The sequence below is a fragment of the Callionymus lyra genome, chromosome 1 (genome assembly GCF_982586985.1).
Source record: "Callionymus lyra chromosome 1, fCalLyr1.hap1.1, whole genome shotgun sequence".
NCBI classification, from domain to species: Eukaryota; Metazoa; Chordata; class Actinopteri; order Syngnathiformes; family Callionymidae; genus Callionymus; species Callionymus lyra.
In genome coordinates, this window is record NC_141818.1 from 13,792,366 (window position 1) to 13,815,489 (window position 23,124).

General features: G+C 37.8%; 2 protein-coding genes across 2 annotated transcripts; one reads left to right on the top strand and one right to left on the bottom strand.

The window, feature by feature from the left end:
- The first annotated feature begins 1,162 nt into the window (after positions 1-1,162).
- On the top strand, positions 1,163-5,852 carry LOC148088118 (aquaporin-3-like). The gene is made up of 6 exons (XM_087794666.1): positions 1,163-1,321; positions 3,810-3,936; positions 4,013-4,150; positions 4,233-4,348; positions 4,432-4,649; positions 4,723-5,852. Exons 1-6 carry the CDS (start codon positions 1,214-1,216, stop codon positions 4,922-4,924), a joined length of 909 nt encoding a protein of 302 aa, XP_087650792.1. The 5' UTR covers positions 1,163-1,213; the 3' UTR covers positions 4,925-5,852.
- Positions 5,853-12,664: 6,812 nt separating this feature from the next.
- LOC148088119 (uncharacterized) lies at positions 12,665-22,235 on the bottom strand. Its single transcript, XM_087794664.1, has 6 exons — positions 22,151-22,235; positions 18,173-18,555; positions 17,932-18,076; positions 16,092-16,220; positions 15,668-15,758; positions 12,665-13,625 (listed from the first exon to the last, which is right to left on the bottom strand). The coding sequence occupies exons 1-6, from the start codon at positions 22,200-22,202 to the stop codon at positions 13,427-13,429; spliced, it is 999 nt and encodes a 332-aa protein (XP_087650790.1). The 5' UTR covers positions 22,203-22,235; the 3' UTR covers positions 12,665-13,426.
- Between the last annotated feature and the right edge of the window lie 889 nt (positions 22,236-23,124).

Sequence of the window (23,124 nt, forward strand, 5' to 3'; positions counted from 1 at the left end):
AAAATCATCTGTTTGTGCTGGAGTTGTTGATGGTCACACACACCCTAAATAGTACGTATATGGTATAAAACTTCTTTATTAATGTGTTAATTTACAGCACTTTATATAGTTGTATATAGGCTGCAGGCAGCATAATAAATAACTTTGAAAAGACACATATATATATAATAATTTCACTACAATAAAGAATTAAAGGTAAATGGGAAAAAAACGTTTTTTATCAATTTCCACCTGAAAAAATGCATTAATTTAATAAATAAATCACATATTAGAGTAGATTAGATTGACTTTATTAATCTCTCTGGGGATCTCTTTCGGGGTATTAGATTTCCACTACACAGCAGACAATAACAGTTTCAGAAAAGCAACAAAGTGCAAAGAGATAAAGTGCAAATCTAAAGAACATAGATCTAATAGGAAATAATAAAAAGACCAAGATCATGATCAATACATTGTTCTTATCTACTCACAGCACTTTATTTTGAAGTAAACAAAGCGAGGAAATCTGTAGACTATCAATTCTTACAATGTATTATCAGTTATACTGTTTATTCTTTGGATTTATACATGTTTTATTTCATTATTTGATTGATTGTGTGTAGCAAAGAGACAAGTGGGTTTGTAAGCAAACAGAAATCTGTATAAACAATTTAAAAAAAGGGCTTCATACACTTTAATGAATAGATATTAATTAATATAAAAGATATTAACGAAAAGTAAACGTAAATCGTCAGGTTTGCAGATGCGATAGATAATGATCAAATAACTATCTTAAACTGGTGAAAACTAAATCCCGCAACAAAAAGTATGTATCTAATCTTTCTTATTGTCATGGAATAGTAATAGTGTATTAATAAAAAAACTAACTGACTTCCATAATCTTAAAGAACTTATTTGACAAATAATTGTTGTGTATATATTTTTAAAACTGTAAAAAAAAGTGCATTAAAAGAGTGCAACTGTTAAATAAAGTTTGTTTTAAAGTGATAATTCAGGTCTATATCAACATTTTATTGCCCGTTCTTATTACACAATAATTACAACAAATCTGAATAGAGAGTGAGTCACTTGATTGACAGGGGGTGTGGTCGGGAGGGTGGGGTGGAGGAGCCTGTCTCTATAAAGAAGACGCCTGGATCCTCCCAAGTTCACAGCTGCTGAGCAGAGCTGGTCCTCCTCTGAACCCCACATCAGTCTCCCCGGCGGCGCAAACATGGGAAGACAAAAGATTTATCTCGACAAACTGGCCCGGACCTTCCAGATCCGAAACCTGCTCCTGCGGCAGGCTCTGGCAGAGTGTCTTGGAACTCTCATCCTCGTGGTAAGTTTGTTTCTCTCACCTCTGCTTCAGCATCAGAAGAAGTGTCTGGATTTAGTTACTTTTAAAATGAAACATGTATTTCACTTAACTAGAAACGTGTAGAAAAAAAAAGTCTCTATTGAAGTCATTTAAATAAGGTGTAACAGGTTAAGGTGTGTCACACTAAGACAAAAAAAACACACAACACTCTTGTGTGTGATTCAACGGCGATACTCACTACGACATTCCTCATCTTTCTTCCCGAGTCAATATTTGAACAGGCTGTAATGTATATTTCACACTTGAAAGTGAGTCGATACACATTGTGTTCAAATAGTGGATGATAAGAACATTTCTGGGCAAATGTTGACAGAACACGCAAGAAAGAAACACAATGTGTGCTTGTCATATATGTTTAGTTTTCGTCGATGTATAGCCTTGTTTTTGTTGAACACACAACAGCCGGAGATATTTTTTATCACGTTAATATTTAAGAAGAAAAGAGTCACGATACAAATTGAAGTGAAAAAATACATGTATTTGAACAGTAGCTTCAGCACAAAATGAATAATCAATAACATTTGTTATTTACTTCTTATTGTTGTTTTACCAGGTAGTTTGTAGTTGACAGCCATCCCTGTTGATTCCTTTGATTTACATTCATATCTGACGGGTTTGAACAAAGTGATTTTTCCAAAGATTTTTCACCTTAAATGTAAAAAAAAAGGGTTAAAAAAGCTGATGTGACATTTGTCTCCCTATTTTTATAGTTAACTCTACAACTAAATATGGATTTATTAACTTTGTTTGTTAGCTTGTTGTCCGATGGTTCTAATAAAAAAAATTACAATTGAGCAATTAAACATATTTTTACCAATCATTACGCAAACAAGTTTTTCTATCTACATGTGCGTGACTCTCCATTTGTTTTCTAGAAGAATTGCGGAAAAAAAAGTTCTGCACTTTTACGATATAATCCGTTTGGAAAACCTTTTCAATAAAAACCCCATTGATCTTTGAGAGGTTTATAAATATACAGGTAGATTTTCTTTTTTACGATAACATAGCTTTGTATAGTCCTGAGGATATGAGAGTCTGGGGTTTATTAGCTCCCACAGCTGTCTCTCTAACTAACCTAAAAAAAGATGTATGGACGAGCAAAGTTGTGACGTAAATGTTGTTATAAGTTGTGTACGAAAACGGTAACCTGGGAGATACATGTGGTAGAAAAAAAAAAGGTGTGGTCTTCTTATGTGACGGTGACACATGTCTAAGGAAGGACAAGGAGAGTCTCCGTCTGCATTCTGAACATAGTTTTATTCATTTAAAGAAGCTTTAAATGTGTATGTTTCAGAGACGAACAATTTGCGGAGAATTCTTTGCAAAATATAACATTGTAGACGTACATTACTACATTGTAGGAATGTGTTTTGGCTGTACTATATTGTCACTTGTCAAAACTGTCAATAACATTCATGATTTAAACATCATATTTTGACTCAGGATCACTATAATGTCATGTACTGAACGACCTAGTCTGCGTCCTCAAAAGCTCAAATTAGCGAAGGCTTTAGGGGGCAGGATATTCTTTGCTACCTTAAAAAAGCAAAAAATGTGTGTGTAGGTTTTTATATGCTCCCCCACTGTGCGGTGGCTGGAAGAAGCTGAATCAGCCTATAGCAAGAGGGGAAAACAAAGCTGTAAAGTGTGGTTAAGGAAACTTTCTAGGCGTTGAGTTTAAGCTGGATATAAATTAAGTCTCTGTGGTGAGGAGGGATCTATTCTGAAGCTTAATGGTGCTTAATGGTCGGATTCCTCTGACATTTTTGGGGTGGAGAAAAAAAACTTTACAGTCTCCTTTTCCGTGTATTAAAAGAACATCAGGTCATCAAGATGTAAAGCAGCTATGGGTACTTTTCCGTTGGTGCTGATGAGGACCAGGTGCACCATTGGGAGGAAAAAAAAAGTCCACCAGTGTGGACCTTAACTAGTCCCTCGCCAAGACCACACACCTCCGACATTAAACCAGACATAACAAATCAAACCCGCCCAATACAAACATCATAATTTGAAGAGTTTAAATCAATTTAACTGGAGTCTTAGTTCAAGTTCAAGCTCTTCCTCGAAACAGGAAATGAATGTCTAGATGTAAGTTTAAGCTAATTTAAGCTTGTTTGTCCCTCAGGTTATGAGTTCTTGACAAAAGCCCAAAACCGACAGATCTTCACTCTTTTATCACTTCGCAAACTCTACTCATTGACCTTCAGAACTCAACCAACAGGATCGAGAAGCAAATATTGTACTACAAACTTTCCTTCTCTTCAGGGATATAAACATGCTTTTTTTTTCTCCTAAAATACTTGAAATGATAAGTACTTTTGATCCCGCATTTCGGTTGCCAGTGTAAGAGTTTGTATATGTGGATCAAACACTGGGAGAAAGTAGGACATGTTCCATGCTGAATTTGGCAGCAACGTGTGGCCACGTCTTGACTCGACTTCTTCTGCAGATGTTTGGCTGTGGTGCTGTGGCCCAGCTGGTTCTGAGCGGCGGTTCCCATGGAATGTTCCTCACTGTCAACTTCGCCTTCGGATTCGCCGCCACATTGGGGATCCTCGTCTGTGGTCAAGTATCAGGTAAATTTCTTTTGCCAGAACATTGTATTTCAGCTTGTTTTGTCCGAAATCCTTACGTGTTTCTTTGCCTTCGAAGGTGGACACCTGAACCCCGCAGTCACGTTCGCCCTCTGCCTCCTCGGCCGAGAACGTTGGAGAAAATTCCCGGTTTACTTCCTCTTTCAGACCATCGGTGCTTTCTTTGGAGCTGCCATTATTTTCGGCATGTACTATGGTGAGCCGAGCCTTTGATCCAGTAGTCTTAATGAAATTTCTCGGGGATAGGATGGTCTTTAATAATAACCTCGTCCTTCCAGACGCCCTGTGGGATTTCCCCGGTGCCTTCAATGTGACGGGACCGAAGGCGACTGCTGGCATCTTTGCAACGTATCCCGGCAAACATCTCACCATCGTCAACGGCTTCTTTGATCAGGTACTTTTTTGAAAACTATAACATCAAGAATCCAACTGCCTTTTCAAGTCACATCTGACTACAATAATCTTTCGTCTCGACAGATTATCGGCACAGCAGCTTTGATCGTTTGCATCCTGGCCATCGTTGACCCTTACAACAACTCCATCCCTCAAGGACTGGAGGCCTTCACCGTGGGCTTCGTGGTTCTGGTCATCGGATTAGCCATGGGATTTAACTCCGGTTACGCCGTGAACCCAGCCAGAGATATCGGGCCACGCCTTTTCACCGCCATGGCCGGTTGGGGCAGCGGTGTGTTCACGTGAGTTTCGCATATTCTCCACTCATGTATTTTCGTGATGCTAGCGGATGCTAACCACGTGCTACTCCCGCAGGGTTAGAAACGGATGGTTCCTGGTGCCCCTCTTGGCCCCCTTCCTCGGCACAGTCATCGGCGTGATCATCTACCAGATGATGGTCGGCTTCCACGTGGAGGGAGAGTATCGGGACCGGAACAAGGAGAAGGAGGAAAACGTCCGACTGACTAACGTCACCACCAACGACAACCACAAGGACGCTCCCAAAGAAACCCTTTAAGTCCATTTGAGACGTTTTGTAAATAGACCGTTGCTAGATGTTTTATCATTGAGGTAGTTGATTGTGTATGTAGAGGAGGAGGAACACAACACAGAGGTCACAGAATTACATTAATTCTTTTTTTTTTTTCCTTTCAAGAATTTTGATCTTAGTGTATATAGCACTCCAGTATTGTATACTTCATACCTATGTAGCTTTGGCACTAAGAGCAGGTGTATATGATCTTTGTAGGTTTCAGATTAGAAGTGCAGGTACATCCAGATATTTTGGTCGTCCAAAACCTTTCAATTGTATTGCTTTTGCACAAACAACATCATCTCACATCTTGCAACTTCCTGTATTAGGAATGTTTAGATATTCAGGTTGTATTGTGCATGTGATCTACAAGGACTTGTTAATGGAAAACGCAGCACAAAACAGTCGAAGTCCTTATGACTTAGAGTCATCAAAGGCCACGTAACTATGAATTTATTTACCTTCATAGTTATTTAAAGTGTCATATATTTTCATTTCATACATGCTATCTCGCTAGTGTGTCAGTGTTGCTAACCAAGCGCTTTATTGATCTTCAACACGAGTACCAAGTGCTTATCATAATCTTGGCAAATATATCCACTGCTCGACGCCAAACACTTACTTATTTTGAAATAAAAGCCACATTTCTACTGTGCTCTTAATTTGATCAGTGAAAAAATAATGAAGATAAACCCTGTTTTTAATCCAAAGTATTTACTCAGAGTTTTGCTGCACTGTGTTAGAAGAAGAAGAACTCATGTTTAAATATTAGATTTAACTTAATCATGCAAGCCTGATGATGTTTGTTTTGTGGTTGGGAACTGAAGTCAACCCTTAGCCTCTTCTCTACTGAATGTAGGTCAAAGGGAAATGCTTGTGTACAAACACAATAAAATTGTTTTTTTTATTGGTAGATTGTGGCTTGTGTGACCTTTTTTTTAGGGTTTATATCCCTTCAGACTCCTTTTTGCCTTTTATATCATCCTTTTAAACGCTTATATAACTGTACTTAGAATGTGAAAATGATATCATAGACATCTGGCAGGTGATCATAAAAACTAAATAAAACAGTACGATTTCTTAAGAAGAACTGTCAGGAAACCTGCATGGACATGTACATTCACTCTTTCCTTCTTCACAGAAAAAAAGGGGTTTTATGTTTCCCTAAGGAAACTCAAGCTTCTCCACCATAAGTTTTTTTTTCAATACTGTTATTTCAAGCTTACACACTATTCCCAAGAACACCACAGTGTCCACAAACCGAAGAGCCTTCCTTCCTTTATGCCTCGAATGACATCAACGTTGGACCTTAACTCCTGTGGTTCTGCGATACCAAGTTTTTTCCTGACATGAGGAAAGGAAAACTTTTCCTTTCCTAGCCACCCATGATACTCACTTTTGACGATCTTCACTTTCTTATGATTCAGGAAAAAGACACAATGACTCAGTGGTTTGTTTCAACAGGTCGAAGCAGGTCACTTTGCGTGCGTGTAACAGATTAGCGGCTTGAGAAGGAAAAGAATCGCCTCGATGACGTAACATACTGCAGATATTGAATTGGAGGGTAATATGAAGGGGCAGGGAGTGTTCTACACATTGGTTAACAAAGAAAAAAACGAAATATACCCATATTAAAAGCATACTACTTACTCTAAAATAAACATTTGAATATGTACGGTAGTTAGGAGGCTGTTAATTCTGAAAAATACTGTTAGGTGTAAAACATTCTTGACGTCATAACCATTCAAATATGGGTTAAATGAAGTATGATTATGCTGACACTTTAGAATAGGAAACATTTTCACAATTTTTACAATTATAAATAATAATTGTTTAGTAGTTAGGATGCTATTAACACTTCTAAAGTTGTGCTTACTTTAAGAGAGACAGTGTTTTTAATGGTGAATTATTCTCTTACGGTACTTACACTTAACCTTTGTGTTACCGCAGGGTCAAAAACAAATGCAACTGTTTTATCCCTTGTGTTGTCTCTCAAGATGAACAACCTCCCTGGCTTCCATAAATCCATATGCATTTGTGGAGGTGGGTCACTTTGACCCAGAGACAAAACAAGGGTTAAAATGTAGACCATGTATTTGCTTTTTGCTTTTAACAAGTGTGAGCAGGATGTCCTCCTTTCCTTGAGCTTTCACATCCACGCCCTGTCTCACTGTCACTCTCAGGTGCTCAGACTCTCTTGCCAAACCTCACCACCGCATCAACAGATGACACTTTGATTGATTTTCGTTTTTTTTAGAAAGTAATTGTTCCTGATGTTTTACTTATTTAACGTACAATTTCTGTAAAAACGCAAAGGTTATAACAATATAGTACAAGTTATAAAAGTCAAAGATGGGTCTCAGTTCAGCACCTGAAGAAGAGCCATTTGCTATTAGAGTATTGTACAATCGGGTCAGGAGCACATAAGGAAGTTGACAAGACAAACACACAGGGATCAGGACTTTCACAATAAAACCAGGAGGTGAGACAAAAGGGCAAATAAATGACAGGACATGACAGGCCGTGTCTTTATAATCCAAAGGTCAATATAAAGAGTTAAGAAAGAAATTGTTTAAGTTAGTCGATGTAAACCGTTTTCAGCGATCAGTTCTCAGGTCTTGGTTTTTCCTTGCTTCGGTCTCATGTTCCCTCCATCTCCCCTGGTCATGGGCAATAATAGCAGTCCCAAAGTAATATGAATCATTAAAGGATCAATGAACAGAATTTTGTCAATTTCAACCTCAATATCATGGTAATGTTCTTCAATTTTGCATTTACTATTTATTTTTTTGCCTCGATCTAGAAAGGGTTTGGTCAAATCGCACACTCCGAGTGCACTGGTTTATAGTACACATTAAGATGCACGTACTTGGCCAGTGCACAAATTTGGACAGGGTAGTACTGTCTCAAATCAAACACTGTCGCTACACACTTTTCGGAAATGACTCGGCAGCTTCTTCTTCTACAACTTTTTAATGCTAACCACTACTGGAAGTTGAAACCCTATCGCCAACACTTGACAGTCATCGCACTACATTTTCGCACACTGCTAATTGGGACGCACTTGTGCACTCAAAATACTAAGCGTAAGTGCAGAAGTGCGCGATTTGGGACACAGTTTTGGTCTTGACTTGGTCTATCTCGGTCTTGGTCTTGTGTTGGTTCTCAACACTCTCCAGTCTTAGCGGTGTCTCTCGGTCTTGGCTGACGCACTCTTGACCACAAATCTAGTCATTTTGAAAGACAACAAGACAGGATTCACATGAAGTTTGGATCGACATGTTCGTCAATCGTGCTAAGCTAACGAGTCAATATATAATACGTCTGAATTTTCACTGTTTATTTTCCATGGATAACTCTACTCAACAGGTGGGTGGGTACAAGAGAACAAAACAAAGTAGTGAAAGCATGCTGGGTAAAAATGCTCCAGACTTGCTGTTGTGGACATGTGGTTTCTATCAGAGGCAACATTGCTGCGGAGATGCTGGCAGCGGTTCTGGAGGAATTCTACTGTTCAATATCGTTTGATGTGTTATTGCTCTTAAAGGAAATATTTGGCATATTTGTGGCAATCCAGGAGTTATGACCCACTTGGCAGTGGCTGAATGTTTGCATCAGAAAACATCAGTATGTAAGAGAGACCCCAAGGAATGTGGTTTGTAATTTCTGATTATTAAAGCATCATGAGTTTGTGGAACCTCACCAGTGTTTCTAAAAACAATCTTGTCTGCAGATGTTTCCTGACACTCTTTCGAGTATCAAAAATAAACTACTCCTCACTAATGTTGACTAATGTTGACCAACCACCTCAGACTTGTGACTTTCCAGTTGCTCCAGTTGTCTGTCGTTCTTCTACGTAGGGTTGAAAACAACTCCAGATCATACTCCTCCCAGGATGAGCTGTCTGGCTGCTCCCGACCTCCACCTAAAGTCCACTAATTCTGCCCCTTTCTTTTCATTAGGACCACGCCTTGCTGTATTGTTGAGAGCTTAAGATCATTTGGTTGAAACTAATGTTTTAAATATGCTGCCGTTGCCTTAAGCAACATGTTGCAGGTGTTTTTATGAGACTGGTCTTGGTAGTAAGACCTCTTATTCCTGGTCTTGATGGTCTAGGTTCTTGGTCTCGTCTTGGTCTAAGAGTTCTCTATGTCGGTATCCGGCCGAAATAGTGATTTTGAGAGAGATAATTATTCGCTGCTATATTTATAAATATTGTCCACAGACTATGATCACATATAAAATGAAAGAATATATAATGTAAATTCAGGACATGTGACGATAACTAAATAAAGCTATATATCGCGAAATTGATGACTTATAAAAAAAGCAAAAATATTTTGATCAGACAACAAAACATTAGAACAGGCTGCCAAAAACAACACTAGTGTGTACTTAGTTGAGTAAAAATACAAAGAAAAAAAGAACACTACTAACACACCTTTAAAGGGCAACCAATGCTAAAAAACTTTTCTGACTCACTCACATGTTTCAAATGTTAAAGTCTTCCTTCTTTCCCGTCTCATATCTTGGCAAACGAGAGGTCATGGGAGCAGACTCCACTATGACATAATAATGGCTCCTCGAGCCAGCTGTAATCATGTCTGCTTTGTTTATACAAGAGTCCGTTGGAGGTGAGGATCATGACACACAGTGAAAAACCTTGATGTTTGACCATTCACAGTAGTCGTTGTGGTAGCTGTCGCTAATAGCCGTCACTAACTCTCAATCTTGCTTGTAAATTATGAACAAAATATTTCACGATAAAGTGCAATTTAATACAAATGATGAAAAGTGAGAAAAGTACATTTTCTCTTTTTACTTTCATCAACATATTTATGTTATTTGGAAGCACATTGCAGATGCCTTAGAATCTTGTCTCTTGGCCTCCTACAGACCAAGCATTCTCTGGGTCTGAAGCAGTAAAACGTCAACAACATCCCCCCGGCCAGGACCGTCCATGCCTCCGTCTCATCAAAGCGTTTGCACCTGGCCAGAGTTCAGTGCAACTACAACTCCTCTGGCTAAATGAAAAAAAAAACCACGTGTTGTGCAGAATATTAGCATTTCTGTCTGTTTTTATGGGTCAGACGTCAAAACATGAATGTTTTCTTCTGCCTATGAGGAGCCGAAAGAACTTTCTCACCGACTTTTACACAGCTATAAAGTGCATATCACATCGTTGTACGTAGTGTCTTGCTTCCCACTGGGAGGCTAATGGTCTGTTGTGTATATGTTACAAAACACCTGAGGGAGACAGCATGTGTGGACCATGTGTGATGGCAACAGTTAACGCGATGGCACAGAATCCCTATAAAAGAAAAGATACACAAAGTGGGTTAAAAAGATATCGGATGTTAAGATTCCTAAAACTTTAGTTTTTCACTAGACTTCAAAATGTTCCGCAATGACATGCTTTAATTTTTATCCACCTGTAGGTCAGTGGAAAAATGGACTTCCTGCTGTAGAAACACTACTGCTGTTTTTTAAAATTGCTCATTCAACAGCTTCTTCTTCTACTACTTTTTTAAATGCTAATTGCAACAATTGGAACCCCTTGCCGACACTTGACAGCTCAATCAAAACAAGCTATTAAGTTGTTTCATTGTGTTATTATTGAAGTTGTGTTGTTTTGTGGTACAAATTTCTTGAGACATTTACGTTGGTATCTGCTCCAAAGACGCGTCGTCAGTGAAGTATCTTCCGTTTATCGTCATCTATGTCTGTTAATTGTGGAAAACGTCCATCGATCCAACACTCAATTTTCTGGCCAATTGTGTGCTCATTGTGCGCTACATTTTCGCACACCTGCTCATCTAGTAGAAGGTGTAAGTGCAGGAGTGCGCGACACACCCGTTGGTAAGTTGTGAGCACCACGCTCTGTATCTGTGTGCAGGAGGAGGGTTTTTGTTTTGACTTATGCTTTTTATTTGATGCCACTATTGAGAGCTCTCTGTTTCTTGTGTTGCACATTTTTGCTGAATAACAAATCTTTAAAACTATATATATAATTTCTCCTGTTTTTTCTGCATGAATACACCCTCACCCGTCCAACTCGCTGCACTGTGCTACGCCCTGCTGATGAGTGCCAAAAAAGAGCCTCAGAATCAATGTCAAAAAAGACCTAGCAGCTATTTGTCATGTATTAGACACCTTCAACAACAACCTTCAATAATTGGCTTCAGTATAGGATTTTTTAAACTCGCTATATGGCGTCCTTTGACATTAAATCTTATCCTTTGAGCAACTATTTTAACCCCTGTGTTATCTCGGGGTCAATGTGACCCGAGATAACACAAGGGATACCGCAAACACATTTTTTTTCAGGCATTCGGGTCACCTTGACCCTGAGACAACACAAGGGGTAAACACAACTGCAGCATAAGAAAGCTCTGGAGCGGTTTTTTTTAGGAGTTTTTATGTTCTCTTGCATGGTTTTACTGTCCAAGGTGTCGCCTTAATCTCACCCTGTGAAGCTGGGATATGCCTCAAGCCTATTTACAGTCATTTAGAACAAAGTCTTCCGACATTAAGATATCTGCTGATCCAGTAAAACTTTCTATTTAATCCGACACATGTCTATGCTTGCCTTGCTCTTTTTTTGAGCAAAAACAAACTGAAGCTTTTGAGCTAAAACAAAAGCTCTCCCCCACACACACACACACCTTTATGGGGAAAAACGTTTTTTTGGCCCAAGAAATATTTTGCAGGTTACACAAGAGTAAAACTGGATGGAATATGGCTTATCAAATTGCCAGCACACCCACATTAACTTAACCAAGAACAGTGCTTTTGTTAAGGTAAAGATGTGGTTTTGCAGGGTGTGTTCTTTTTTTTCTAGCTGGTGTGTGTTTGTGGGTGTGTGCGTGTGTGTTCGTTAAAAGTTGCCGCTCATTAGTATAAACACAACCAGGAGGGAAAAGAATCAGCTGATCATGATTTTGTCTAAAAACCAACAACTGAGATGATCCTGAAAAAACAATTTCTTTGAAAACTGCTGCCTGTATGTAAAACGTACCGTAGCCATGAGTTCATGATACTGTCATGCTTGAAAGAGTTAAGAAAAACAGTTTAAGATAGACATTTTGAGATTTCCGTATGGCAATATGTGGTCATTTTCCCGGCTAAATCGGATTTCATGTTTTAAAAGTTTTTTATTCAAAGACTTGTTGTCCAGCTTATTCAAACTTGTTCATCAATCATGCCATGATCGTCAATATTTTGTACCCGTGCTCACCAATGTGACAGAAGAAAAAAACTAGAAAGCCCTGGGATTATCTAATATAATCCACGTTCTATCAATGGTGCGAAGCCCTCTAAAAGAGCTTCGAGGGTTAGAGGGCGTAGCACCATGAATAAGAATTTAGAAGTTGTTTTTTTCAGATTTTTACAATAACAAAGCACGACAAACAAACTAGTTTTTCATTTTATCCATATAACTTAGCTTTAAAATATTGTTTCTGGAACCCCTTGTGTCCAAACAGTGTTACTGCAATGTCGTAACAACAGCGTGGAGAGAATCTTTATAATATTAGCTTGAAATTCTATTAATGCCATGATCTTGTAAAATCAACATTTCAATATCATTGCAGATCATTTTGGGAAAAAAGTCTAAATGTTACATAGTGCAGCTTTAATTGAACTGCATTCAGGAAACAACTAAGGTTTTACAAATAAAACATACTATTAGTATGTGTCAAAACTAATTAAAATGGAAAACCCAAAGAAACACACAAACATTTTTATTTGGATGTAGATATTAGCTCAGTACAACGTCAAATCATACACACATTTACAATATTCAATACTCGGAATGATAGTCAGAAAATACATAAAATGAGTCAACACTTCAACGACTGAGATGTTAATGCATGTTACGTTGTGCGTTTAGGTTTAAAAGTGCAGTGGAGGATTCTACGTCATGTTATGGATGGAAAATTCCAACTTTTTAATGTTTTTAATTTTTTTTTTAATAGTGCTATAGTTCATAATAATAAAAAAAAATGTTTATTTTTTATTTTATTCTAAGACTTTTGCATTAGTTCATTTTTATTAAAAACAAATGCATAAAAATATTTTTAAAAAAATTCTGTTTAGCAAAAGATTTAAAAAAAAGAAAAAAAAAGTCATATTAAATGTTTAGTAAACCTGGAGTTAGAATATCATCTGTGAGTTTTTTTTTTTGTTTGTTTTTGGAGACACTAAAAGACAGATGGATTTCTTTCTTTCATTTTTCAACTCGCTGAGTCAGCGAAACATCCAGTGTTTATCCAAAATAAAAGCCTAGTGTTGGACCTGGCAAACCATCTCGCCAACATCAATATTCAACTGTCATTCCCAAAACCTCTGGTCTGAATCTGCAACCAACCTTCCCCCCCCCAACAGCTGCAACTGATCCCTTAAATTCCAAACGTTTGAGGAAAATATCACGAAAATAAAGCCGGCATCAGAGTTTGAAATGTTTTCATATCGCGACGACTGGAGCCTTCAGGCCTCGTACAGCGGCGTCACGGTCCCGTCCTTCCACTCGATCAGGATCTCCCCTCGCTGCATGACCGGGGTGGAGTTGGGGGGTCGCATGGCGTGTTCTGTAAGTCTGGATCTCTCGTTGGCCCCCGGGGAGCCCGGGACACACATCTCTGGCCTCGGACTGTACGACTTCAGGACGCACACCACCTTTTTCCTCCTGCGGGACGAACACAACAAACGCTCTTTTAAATATGGCTCAGAAATCTCTTTACTCTGTCGCTGCTATCGTAGAATATCCTATCGTATTCCTGACCTGTCCTGACACACCTTCACCTCACCTGTTCTGACAGCTGCTGCCGCTTATTCTGGTTTCACAAGAATTCTATACTGAAGCCAATTATAGTCCTTGTCGAAAAAAAAACAAGGAGGTTGTTTTGAACGGTTGAAGAGTTTATGAGCTCAACGAGAAGATTGATGGATAGTTCGATGGAACTGAACTGAACTTAAGGGTTATTCAGCGTTTTCTTATGCAAATTTTTACTTTTACACATCCCTTCATTGTGTTATCTCAGGTTAAAGGTGACCTGATGCACTGAAAACAAATGTATTTTTTATTATCCCTTGTGTTATCTCAGGGTAAAGGTGACCCGATGGCCTGAAAACAAATGTATTTTTTATTATCCCTTGTGTTATCTCAGGTTAAAGGTGACCTGATGCACTGAAAACAAATGTATTTTTCTTATCCCTTGTGTTATCTCAGGGTAAAGGTGACCCGATGGCCTGAAAACAAATGTATTTTTTATTATCCCTTGTGTTATCTCAGGGTAAAGGTGACCTGATGCACTGAAAACAAATGTATTTTTCTTATCCCTTATGTTATCTCAGAGTAAAGGTGACCCGATGGCCTGAAAACAAATGTATTTTTTATTATCCCTTGTGTTATCTCAGGGTAAAGGTGACCCGATGGCCTGAAAACAAATGTATTTTTTATTATCCCTTGTGTTATCTCAGGGTAAAGGTGACCTGATGCACTGAAAACAAATGTATTTTTCTTATCCCTTGTGTTATCTCAGGGTAAAGGTGACCCGATGGCCTGAAAACAAATGTATTTTTTATTATCCCTTGTGTTATCTCAGGGTAAAGGTGACCCGATGGCCTGAAAACAAATGTATTTTTTATTATCCCTTGTGTTATCTCAGGTTAAAGGTGACCTGATGCACTGAAAACAAATGTATTTTTCTTATCCCTTGTGTTATCTCAGGGTAAAGGTGACCCGATGGCCTGAAAACAAATGTATTTTTTATTATCCCTTGTGTTATCTCAGGGTAAAGGTGACCTGATGCACTGAAAACAAATGTATTTTTCTTATCCCTTGTGTTATCTCAGAGTAAAGGTGACCCGATGGCCTGAAAACAAATGTATTTTTTATTATCCCTTGTGTTATCTCAGGGTAAAGGTGACCCGATGGCCTAAAAACAAATGTATTTTTTATTATCCCTTGTGTTATCTCAGGTTAAAGGTGACCTGATGCACTGAAAACAAATGTATTTTTCTTATCCCTTGTGTTATCTCAGGGTAAAGGTGACCCGATGGCCTGAAAACAAATGTATTTTTTATTATCCCTTGTCTTATCTCAGGGTAAAGGTGACCTGTTGCACTGAAAACAAATGTATTTTTCTTATCCCTTGTGTTATCTCAGGGTTAAGGTGACCCGATGGCCTGAAAACAAATGTATTTTTTATTATCCCTTGTGTTATCTCAGGTTAAAGGTGAATGAAACACATTTATTTTCGGGCCACCTTGACCCTGAGATAATACAAGGATTATTGAATGATGATTTTAGACAAAGGTGTCTCAAATTCCTCCATTTAATGTCTAACCTGAATGCACATACATATATCTGTGTAGAAATTAAGATTAAAAGTGACATAAAAATCTACAAAACAACAAAATATAAATTAAATTTTATCCGAGATGTGCATAAAAAACATTCTCCTCCACAATTTGGAAGCTACAAATTTACTGGAATCTTAAGAAATAAAAATGAAATAATAATAATTATCAAGTCACTACATTACGTACATCAAATTTATAAACTATTAATAAGTCACATTTTTTTTACATTTCATATGAGGTATACATAATAATAATAATTTAAAAAAAGGAAATTTAAAATGTATGTGCTTCAAAAGAAAAGTTGGGGTTTGGTTGAAGTGCTGGGTAGATTAAAATGACAAAAAGTATTTTAAATGACTCTACCTGTTGGAGTAAACATTCAGAATAAGAATAACAGTCCCCAGAACCAGAGCCAGAGAGCTCAACACCAGCATGGTTATCTTCCAGCTCATCCCTGGAAAAAGAAAAAAACGTTTTTTTTACGACATTTATAGAACATTTAAGATCGAGAAATATGCTTTTAAACTCAAATGTAAATATTAAAATGATTAGTTGCCGCAAGTTTCATGACCACTTTCACATTTCCACACCACAATACAGCTTTGATTTCTTGAAAATCAGATAAAAATATTGATCTTATCTGTAAATGATTTACATTTTCTTTAGATTGTCTCTCGGTTGCCAGATGTTGCCACCTACTGGTCAAAAGCAACACTAACAGTGTAAACAATAATGATGTGTAAGTGAAATATAATTAAACATAATACATTTAAAAAAAAGTGTTTACCGTAGTCCATCGTGAAGAACACCATGGTGGGGTCAGCTGGAGACTTGGTGCTCAACGATGGTATGGACTCGTTCACAGTCACGTTCATCTCTGCTGCTGCAGCGCGCTGTGAACTTTCAACTGAAAACACTGCAAGAGAAGAAGAAGAAAAACTATTTGGTTTATAAATCCACCAGATGAATCTGATTATTACTAAAACATTTTTTCACAAGCAGCTTGAAACAATGGTATTTTCTAGAAAAAATAAATGGTTTGCCACCATCGTGTGGATGCTTTTAGTATCACGTTTGTGTCTGGATTTGTTTGGTTTTCCTTGCGAATTAAAACAGTATTTCATAATTTTACTGTTTCCTGCATCGTTTCGTGCTCCTGGGTCTCCTTGTTAATCTTTTATGAGAAATAAATCAATAAAAAAAAAATACATTATATGATTATTGAATCTTACGAAGAGCCCCAAGTCTGATCTTTTTCATTGAATTACATTTTCCTTAACTTTTGTGTTGTCTCTTGGTCAAGTTGAATCGCAGAAATACATATGCAGTGGCGGGCCTTTGGGTCACATTGACCCTGAGATAACACAAGGATTAAAGGAAACTGTAAGTCAAAGAAAATGATGTATGACTCTTAATAACATTCAATAATTATAATGTAGGAAACAGGTGATGAGATTTTGTCTATTATGAATCTGAGTAATAATATGTAGCCTTGTGTGAAAATAATTTAACACGTTTTTAAAAATATATAATTGTATAAACAATTATAGCGTTTTGTATCCTCTTTATGGGCTTTTATTTTGAAAAAATGGTTTCCTGTTCCTGCCCTGACAACAGTGTGGGCGGGGCTCTGCGAAAACCACAGCTGCCGACGATGAGCGATCTGCTGCTCGGTTTAAAGGCAGGAATCTTCTCAGACTCGGCATGTTACCCTTGTTGCCCTGGTAATTCTAGTTCCTGCCTTGATCTCGTGTTCTTATTCCCTGACCACTTTTTCGTCAGTGCTTTTGGTGAGTTGGATTTAATTTTTGTTTCTCCTCTGGTTTCTTCCCCAGTGGACCTCATGACTTGCAGCCACACCCGCCTTGAACTATCTTAATTATTCACGGGCTTATTTTTAGACTTAACATTGTTGGCTGCTGGACTGAGAAAAGGGACTCAAGTACATTGTCTGCTGGACGTTTATTGTATTACACTGTGTTTTTTTGTATTAAATTGTGTTTTGTTCACCTCAGCCTTTGTAATTGTATTCTCTTCCACATCTGGGTCACCTTGTAAAGTAACTCATGACATTGTTTTCAAAAAAAAGAAGTTTAAATTTCAAGTCTAATTGCCTCTAGGATTATTTAGTAAATTAAACTGAATATTTAGAGTTTTGCTTTTGATTCTTAACAGAATGACAACAACCCCCCCCCCTCATGTCTATTCTTTTCATAATTTATATACAGTATATATTTTACAGTGTACAACTTCAAATGGGTGTGATGTGGTCATGAAATGTTGGTTTAGAAAAATGTGAAAAGCTCAACTCCAAAAGCTATTTGAGATCAAATTTTTAATTAAAGATAAAGTAAATGTTATAAATGTTTATGTTTAAATGTTAATACGCAGATCATTTTTGGTACTAGCTGATCTCTACTGGTGTGTGCTGAAGCTTCATGAAGTAGTGTCATGTAGTTTAGAGGTCAGTAGGTGGCGCCATCAGTTTAGAAATGAAGTTTCATTAAAAAACAGTTGATTAAAAGCAAAGGAAAATGGTGTAGAGACTGCCATCTAGAGGAAATAATGACTACTTCATAAGACCATCACTATGATCTCATCCAATAAAGTCAATTATTGAGTCGTACGTGGCTGAGCTTCTCGGTTCCAGTCCGTGGTGGTTTCTGGCTCCAGTGACTTTCCACCGTGGCTCTGTGGTTGATCATGCAGGGTGTGTTGGTCGTCTCTCCCGCTGCAAAGGTTTTGACTGTCCAGAGTTCTCCACCTGCTGCCCTGTTGGCAAACATGGAGTCATAAATCGCAAGGAATTTCACCGGCTGATAAATCATCTTTACCACTGAAGTAGGTTCTTCTACATGAAAATAATACCTGCTTGTGCTCCCTGGATAAGAAGACGAGTGTGGATGCCGGGGCGGCACTGAGGTGAAGACCTTTATGGCTGAGAGTCAGGTGACCCTTCTTGGAGCAGGACCACCTCTGGCTGTTCCTCTCCATCTCCTCACCCTCTGATTCAATCTCTTCCCAGAGAATGCAGGGCTGCAGGTGGACGCCTTCGAACTCTTCCCCCGACGCCGTCAAGCATTCACCGCTGAGGTCGTTCCTGACGCCACCGTTCCCACCATGCCAGTCCCACTCCTGGGAGCGAGAGGCCGGGTCACATTCTCCCAGTGACACCCGGCCTTCTGCAGCGCCGCCTTGGACCTGGAGGCATTTGGAGAGCAGCTTGTTGCGGATCTTGAAGCCAGAGACCCCTGTTGCAAATGACAGGTAAAAAATGATTATAACCCTAATGAGGTCAAAATCAGTATTTTATTTCATTTTTCCTATTACTTAATGGAGTTGTTTAAATGTGGTAAATGGTTTTCTCCCTTCCTTCCCACATGAATGTGCAGTGGATGTTTTGGCTTTTTAAACTTTTGAGTAATATTACTTATTTCTTAAATTGTGTACTTTCATTGTTTTGTGTTGGACTGATAATATTAAATTCATTATATTTGTATGTTCCTTTTGTCTGTTTGAGATTTTTCTCTTCACTTGCATTTAGGTTCTGCTCTGTACAAACCCTGACAAATAATAATTTATAACTTTTATATAGTGCAGACCCCTGCCAAGCAGCTCTAGTACACTCCTAGTGCAATCTATTTTTTTTTTTTTGCGTATATGTACACATTTGTTTCACGTTTAAGATGAATATATTATCGGCAGTAGTATTCTTCTAGAACTCGCTTCATACACAGTTGTTGAGACCATGAACAGAAGCTCCTTCTGCATAACAAAGAGTGACGAATATTCAAACGTCTTGTCCATCTAGGTTAAGATTAGTCGGTTGGATTTTTTAATGTGGCCCTCCTGGGGTCAGAGTTGAACACGGAAACTCGTGTTGAAGGTAAAAGAATTGCTGTTTAAAAACTCCATTTTACATTTTTTTATATTATTAATTATGACCCTGATTTAAACTTCACCCCCCCCCCATTTAATAACTTTTTTAATTTTTTGTTTTCATTTTAAAACATTTATTCTAACAAGTAATGCATTTTTGGGATTGACATTTTTTCTTCTACTCGTCCCGCAAAACTATAAAATACATTTTCATGAGGTGTTTCAAAAGATCAGCAGCATCTAAAATATATATATATATATATATATATATATATATACAATTCACGTTTGAAGCTTATATTTATCAAGCCATGGCAATATTTTCCAAATCGTCCAATCATATTAAAAGGAATCTAATGTAAGTAATATTTATTTATATAGCGCTTTTCAAGACCAGGGTCACAAAGCGCTTAAACAATCAAAACAATACTCAAAGTATATACACTTTAAAGATCAAGATAATACTGAGAACAACACAGGAGTTCCAGAAAATCAAGGAAAAGCCTGAACAAATAGAAACGTCTTAAGATGTTTCTTAAAGGAGTCAGTAGACTCCATCAAGCGCAAAGAGAGAGGAAGATTGTTCCAAAGCTTAGGAGCAACAGCCTGAAAAGATTTCTCTCCTCTGGTCCTGAGTCGTGTGCGTGGAACCATAAGTAGATTCTGATCCTCAGAGCCCGAGCTGGGGTGTAAGGCTGGATCAGATCAGTGATGTAAGGAGGAGCCTGAACATGAATAGTTCTGAAAGTAAGAACCAGAATTTTAAAGTTGATCCTGAAAGAAACTGGAAGCCAGTGAAGAGTTTTAAGGATCGGAGAAATGTGAGTTCTTCTACTTGTGTTGATTTAAGTGTCTTTAATAGATCTTGGACCTATTGTAGTATGTCTGTTTGTACAAAACTTTGTTTTAAGTAAAATATTTATATCATAAAATGTGCTGACTGTGAAAACACTTTCCGGCTGATAAAACCGTCAAATTAGGAAGTCTCCACCTCCAAGGGAAGTGTTTAAAGAAAGAAGCTTCTACTGCAGGATGACCGAAGCCTATTATTCAACACGATGGATTTTGCTCTCGTAACCTCGTTCGCTGAGATTTCAGACGGTGGAGAACTTTATAAAGTATTAACTTCGAAACATGGTCATGAGGGAATAACTGTATCTCTGAGAGGAAGACTTCAAGATTTGAAACATGTGAGCAAGTCAGGAGAGTTGTGTTTTGACATCAGTTACCCTTTTAAAGTACCTAGTTTCAAAAAGTTGTTTTTGGCGACCACTACTGTCAGAAAAGTGTAACTGCAATCCCATAAAATGACACGTTTACCAAAAAAAGCATCCGGTATGAGGAATGAGGTAAAGGCTCTTGTTGGGTCGTTTTCTTCCTGATGGTGTTACCCAGGTGTCAACAAAACGGTACTCAAAGTTCAGGGACAATGCAGGTTTTTGTTCCAATCAAGAGGATCCCTTTAATCCCAATCAGGATTCTTCAGAGTTTAGTCATTTGTCAGTCTGTTGTTGCTTGTTTCAGCTGAAAGCTAATTTGTTAAACTGTACATGCTTGATCGGTTGGAACAAAAACCTGCACCACCCCGGCCCTTTGAGGATTTGGTTTAGAGACCCCTGGTATTGTAAGAGTCACTCAGTGCTTAATCAATTTATTGAAACTCCTTTTTTCAGTGGTTTCGCTAACAGACATTCGACTTTAATGTGATCTCTTTGGCGTTTAAAATAACATGTCAATAAGTGACTTCAAAGAATAAACATTCAAATAAAAGGTCAAACTCTAAAATGCGGCTACACCAGAACAAAAGCTATAACCATGACTCAGATCCAGTGAGTAAATACTGACGGCCATTTCTGGGAATCGGATTTCTGCTGCCCCCACTATAGGCTTTGTAATTGAATTGTCTGCGCTTGAATCAGCGCCAAGAATTTGACTGTTGCGTGTTTGTGTTTTACAATATGGAAGCACCATTAAAAACGAAGGCTGGTTTATGGAGGTCAATAAATTAAGTTACATTCTGTTTATCACTGCTATAATGAAAGCGAAAAAATACCAAGATCTCTGTAAATTCGTATTTTTTTCCATTCTTTTTCTTTTAATTCATTGCCTTTTTGACAAAGTAGAGGTTTTTTGTTTTTAAATCGAAGCGACTAGAAAGAACATGATCAGAAATGAGTAAATAAAAGCTCACAGGGAGATGATACAAAAAAGATGAGTGGGGGGGAAGATCGAGGTCAAGGTGGAGGAGGCTGACTTGTAACAACCACTCGAGGGGAACTGATGAGTGACAAAACACATGTTCAGTTTAACTCCATTTTCCATCCAAACAAATGCTTATGTTTTTAAATGAATTGAGACGAATAATTAATAAAACCAGATTTGTTTTTAAAAAAAACACATACAATTGAGTTAATAATCAAACAAATCATAACAAAAATAATTGAGTCTAAATGTGACACAAATATTGAGTGAATTTTAAAATGATTTGAAATCTCAATTACCTCATTTGTTTATATATATTCAGCTTCTTTTCTAAAAACCAAAAGTCGATCCGCAAAATTTATTTTACAAAAAGTTAATCAACGCAACATATCGATCTATATACTTGTATATAAGACAATATTTAAATATTGCTTTATTTTCTTAATTTATTATTTCTTCTTTATTTTATTGAGTTTTGATTGTTAAAGATCTTTGTGACCCTGGTCTGGAAAAGCGCTTTATAAATATAATTTATTTACTTATGCTAACTAGCAAGGAAAAAACTAATAATACATGTAAATATACCAAATATCCATCTATATATTAAATAGATTAAACTGTTGCTACAATCATAAGTACAGAGATCATGATGGTGTGCACATGTTTGACCAGTAAAAGTAGCAGGATCTCCTGCACACTCCAGGTTAGTAAAAAAAAAAAGTTAAAAAAAAGTTGATTAGTAGTGAATAAACCTGGTTAACATACCCCAAAACAATAAGAGGAAAACGCAGCAGCCGTGAAGATACTTTGGGCCCATATTCCAGCAAGTTTAGTCCACTCTGCGTGGAAAACAACACGGCAAGTGGAACACAGTCTCCACTCAGCATTCATCACATGCACGGATAAAGGGTCGAGGGGGCGTGGCAAACATTCCTTTATAAAAACTCTGGCTACTGTAGATTCACGGGAGGCTCTTTCAAAACTTTACATAAGCGTAAATAATATGATGAGTAGCGTCTCTGTTTTATACACATTTTTGTAACGTGTTACACAAAGCGGCTCGGATGACCGAAAGCTTAAAAACCAGAGGAAAACAACAAATTCTTTGGAGCATTAGCATCAAAGAGCATAAATCTGTTTAAGTGCAGAAGGAGCCTGGCAGGCTGAATAGAACTGTCCTCTTGTTTGGGGTGAGGAATGGGGCAGCTTTTGGAGGAGCCTGCATAGTCACCTGATGTTTTTCTATCTCCTGGTGGATCTCTAAGAAACGGCCTAAATGAAAGCGTAACACGATGGATGTGGCAAGTTTAGAGAATATCAAAACGAATCTGAATCTGTGGTCTCAGACCTTTAGGGCTGGTAGTGAGTGTTTGCCTGAAGTCGCAGAAAGATAAAATAAGTAAAAATATTATAGTTTGTTCAATTGATTATTATGGGCTGAAATGTGTTGAATTCTGAAAAGAATGTATGTATTTTCAACTAAGTACCAACAGCCAGTGATTCGTGAAATGTCAAAGTGCTTGTTTTGATCACTTTTACTCAAAAAATAAACCTGTAAACTAGTGAAAATTAGTAAAAAAAAAACTGTATATGAGACCATCTTGTTGGACTTAAACAGGCAAAGGGATCCTGCTGATTCAGAGTTATGATGGAACACCTGTCTTGGTGACTTAGGCCAGTCTGTCGAACTGAGCCTGAGAAACCTGGGTGTTGTATTTGACAGACATGTCACTAGTACA

Excerpts from the sequence above, each read along its gene's own strand:
- LOC148088118 (XM_087794666.1), top strand. The coding sequence starts at position 1,214 with ATGGGAAGACAAAAGATTTATCTCGACAAACTGGCCCGGACCTTCCAG. Across the intron at positions 3,937-4,012 it reads CGTCTGTGGTCAAGTATCAG|GTGGACACCTGAACCCCGCA; the intron begins GTAAATTTCTTT and ends TTGCCTTCGAAG. Across the intron at positions 4,151-4,232 it reads TATTTTCGGCATGTACTATG|ACGCCCTGTGGGATTTCCCC; the intron begins GTGAGCCGAGCC and ends TCGTCCTTCCAG.
- LOC148088119 (XM_087794664.1), bottom strand. The coding sequence starts at position 22,202 with ATGGGCCCAAAGTATCTTCACGGCTGCTGCGTTTTCCTCTTATTGTTT. Across the intron at positions 18,077-18,172 it reads TATCCAGGGAGCACAAGCAG|GGCAGCAGGTGGAGAACTCT; the intron begins GTATTATTTTCA and ends GTTTGCCAACAG. Across the intron at positions 16,221-17,931 it reads GAACCGAGAAGCTCAGCCAC|TGTTTTCAGTTGAAAGTTCA; the intron begins GTACGACTCAAT and ends CTTCTCTTGCAG.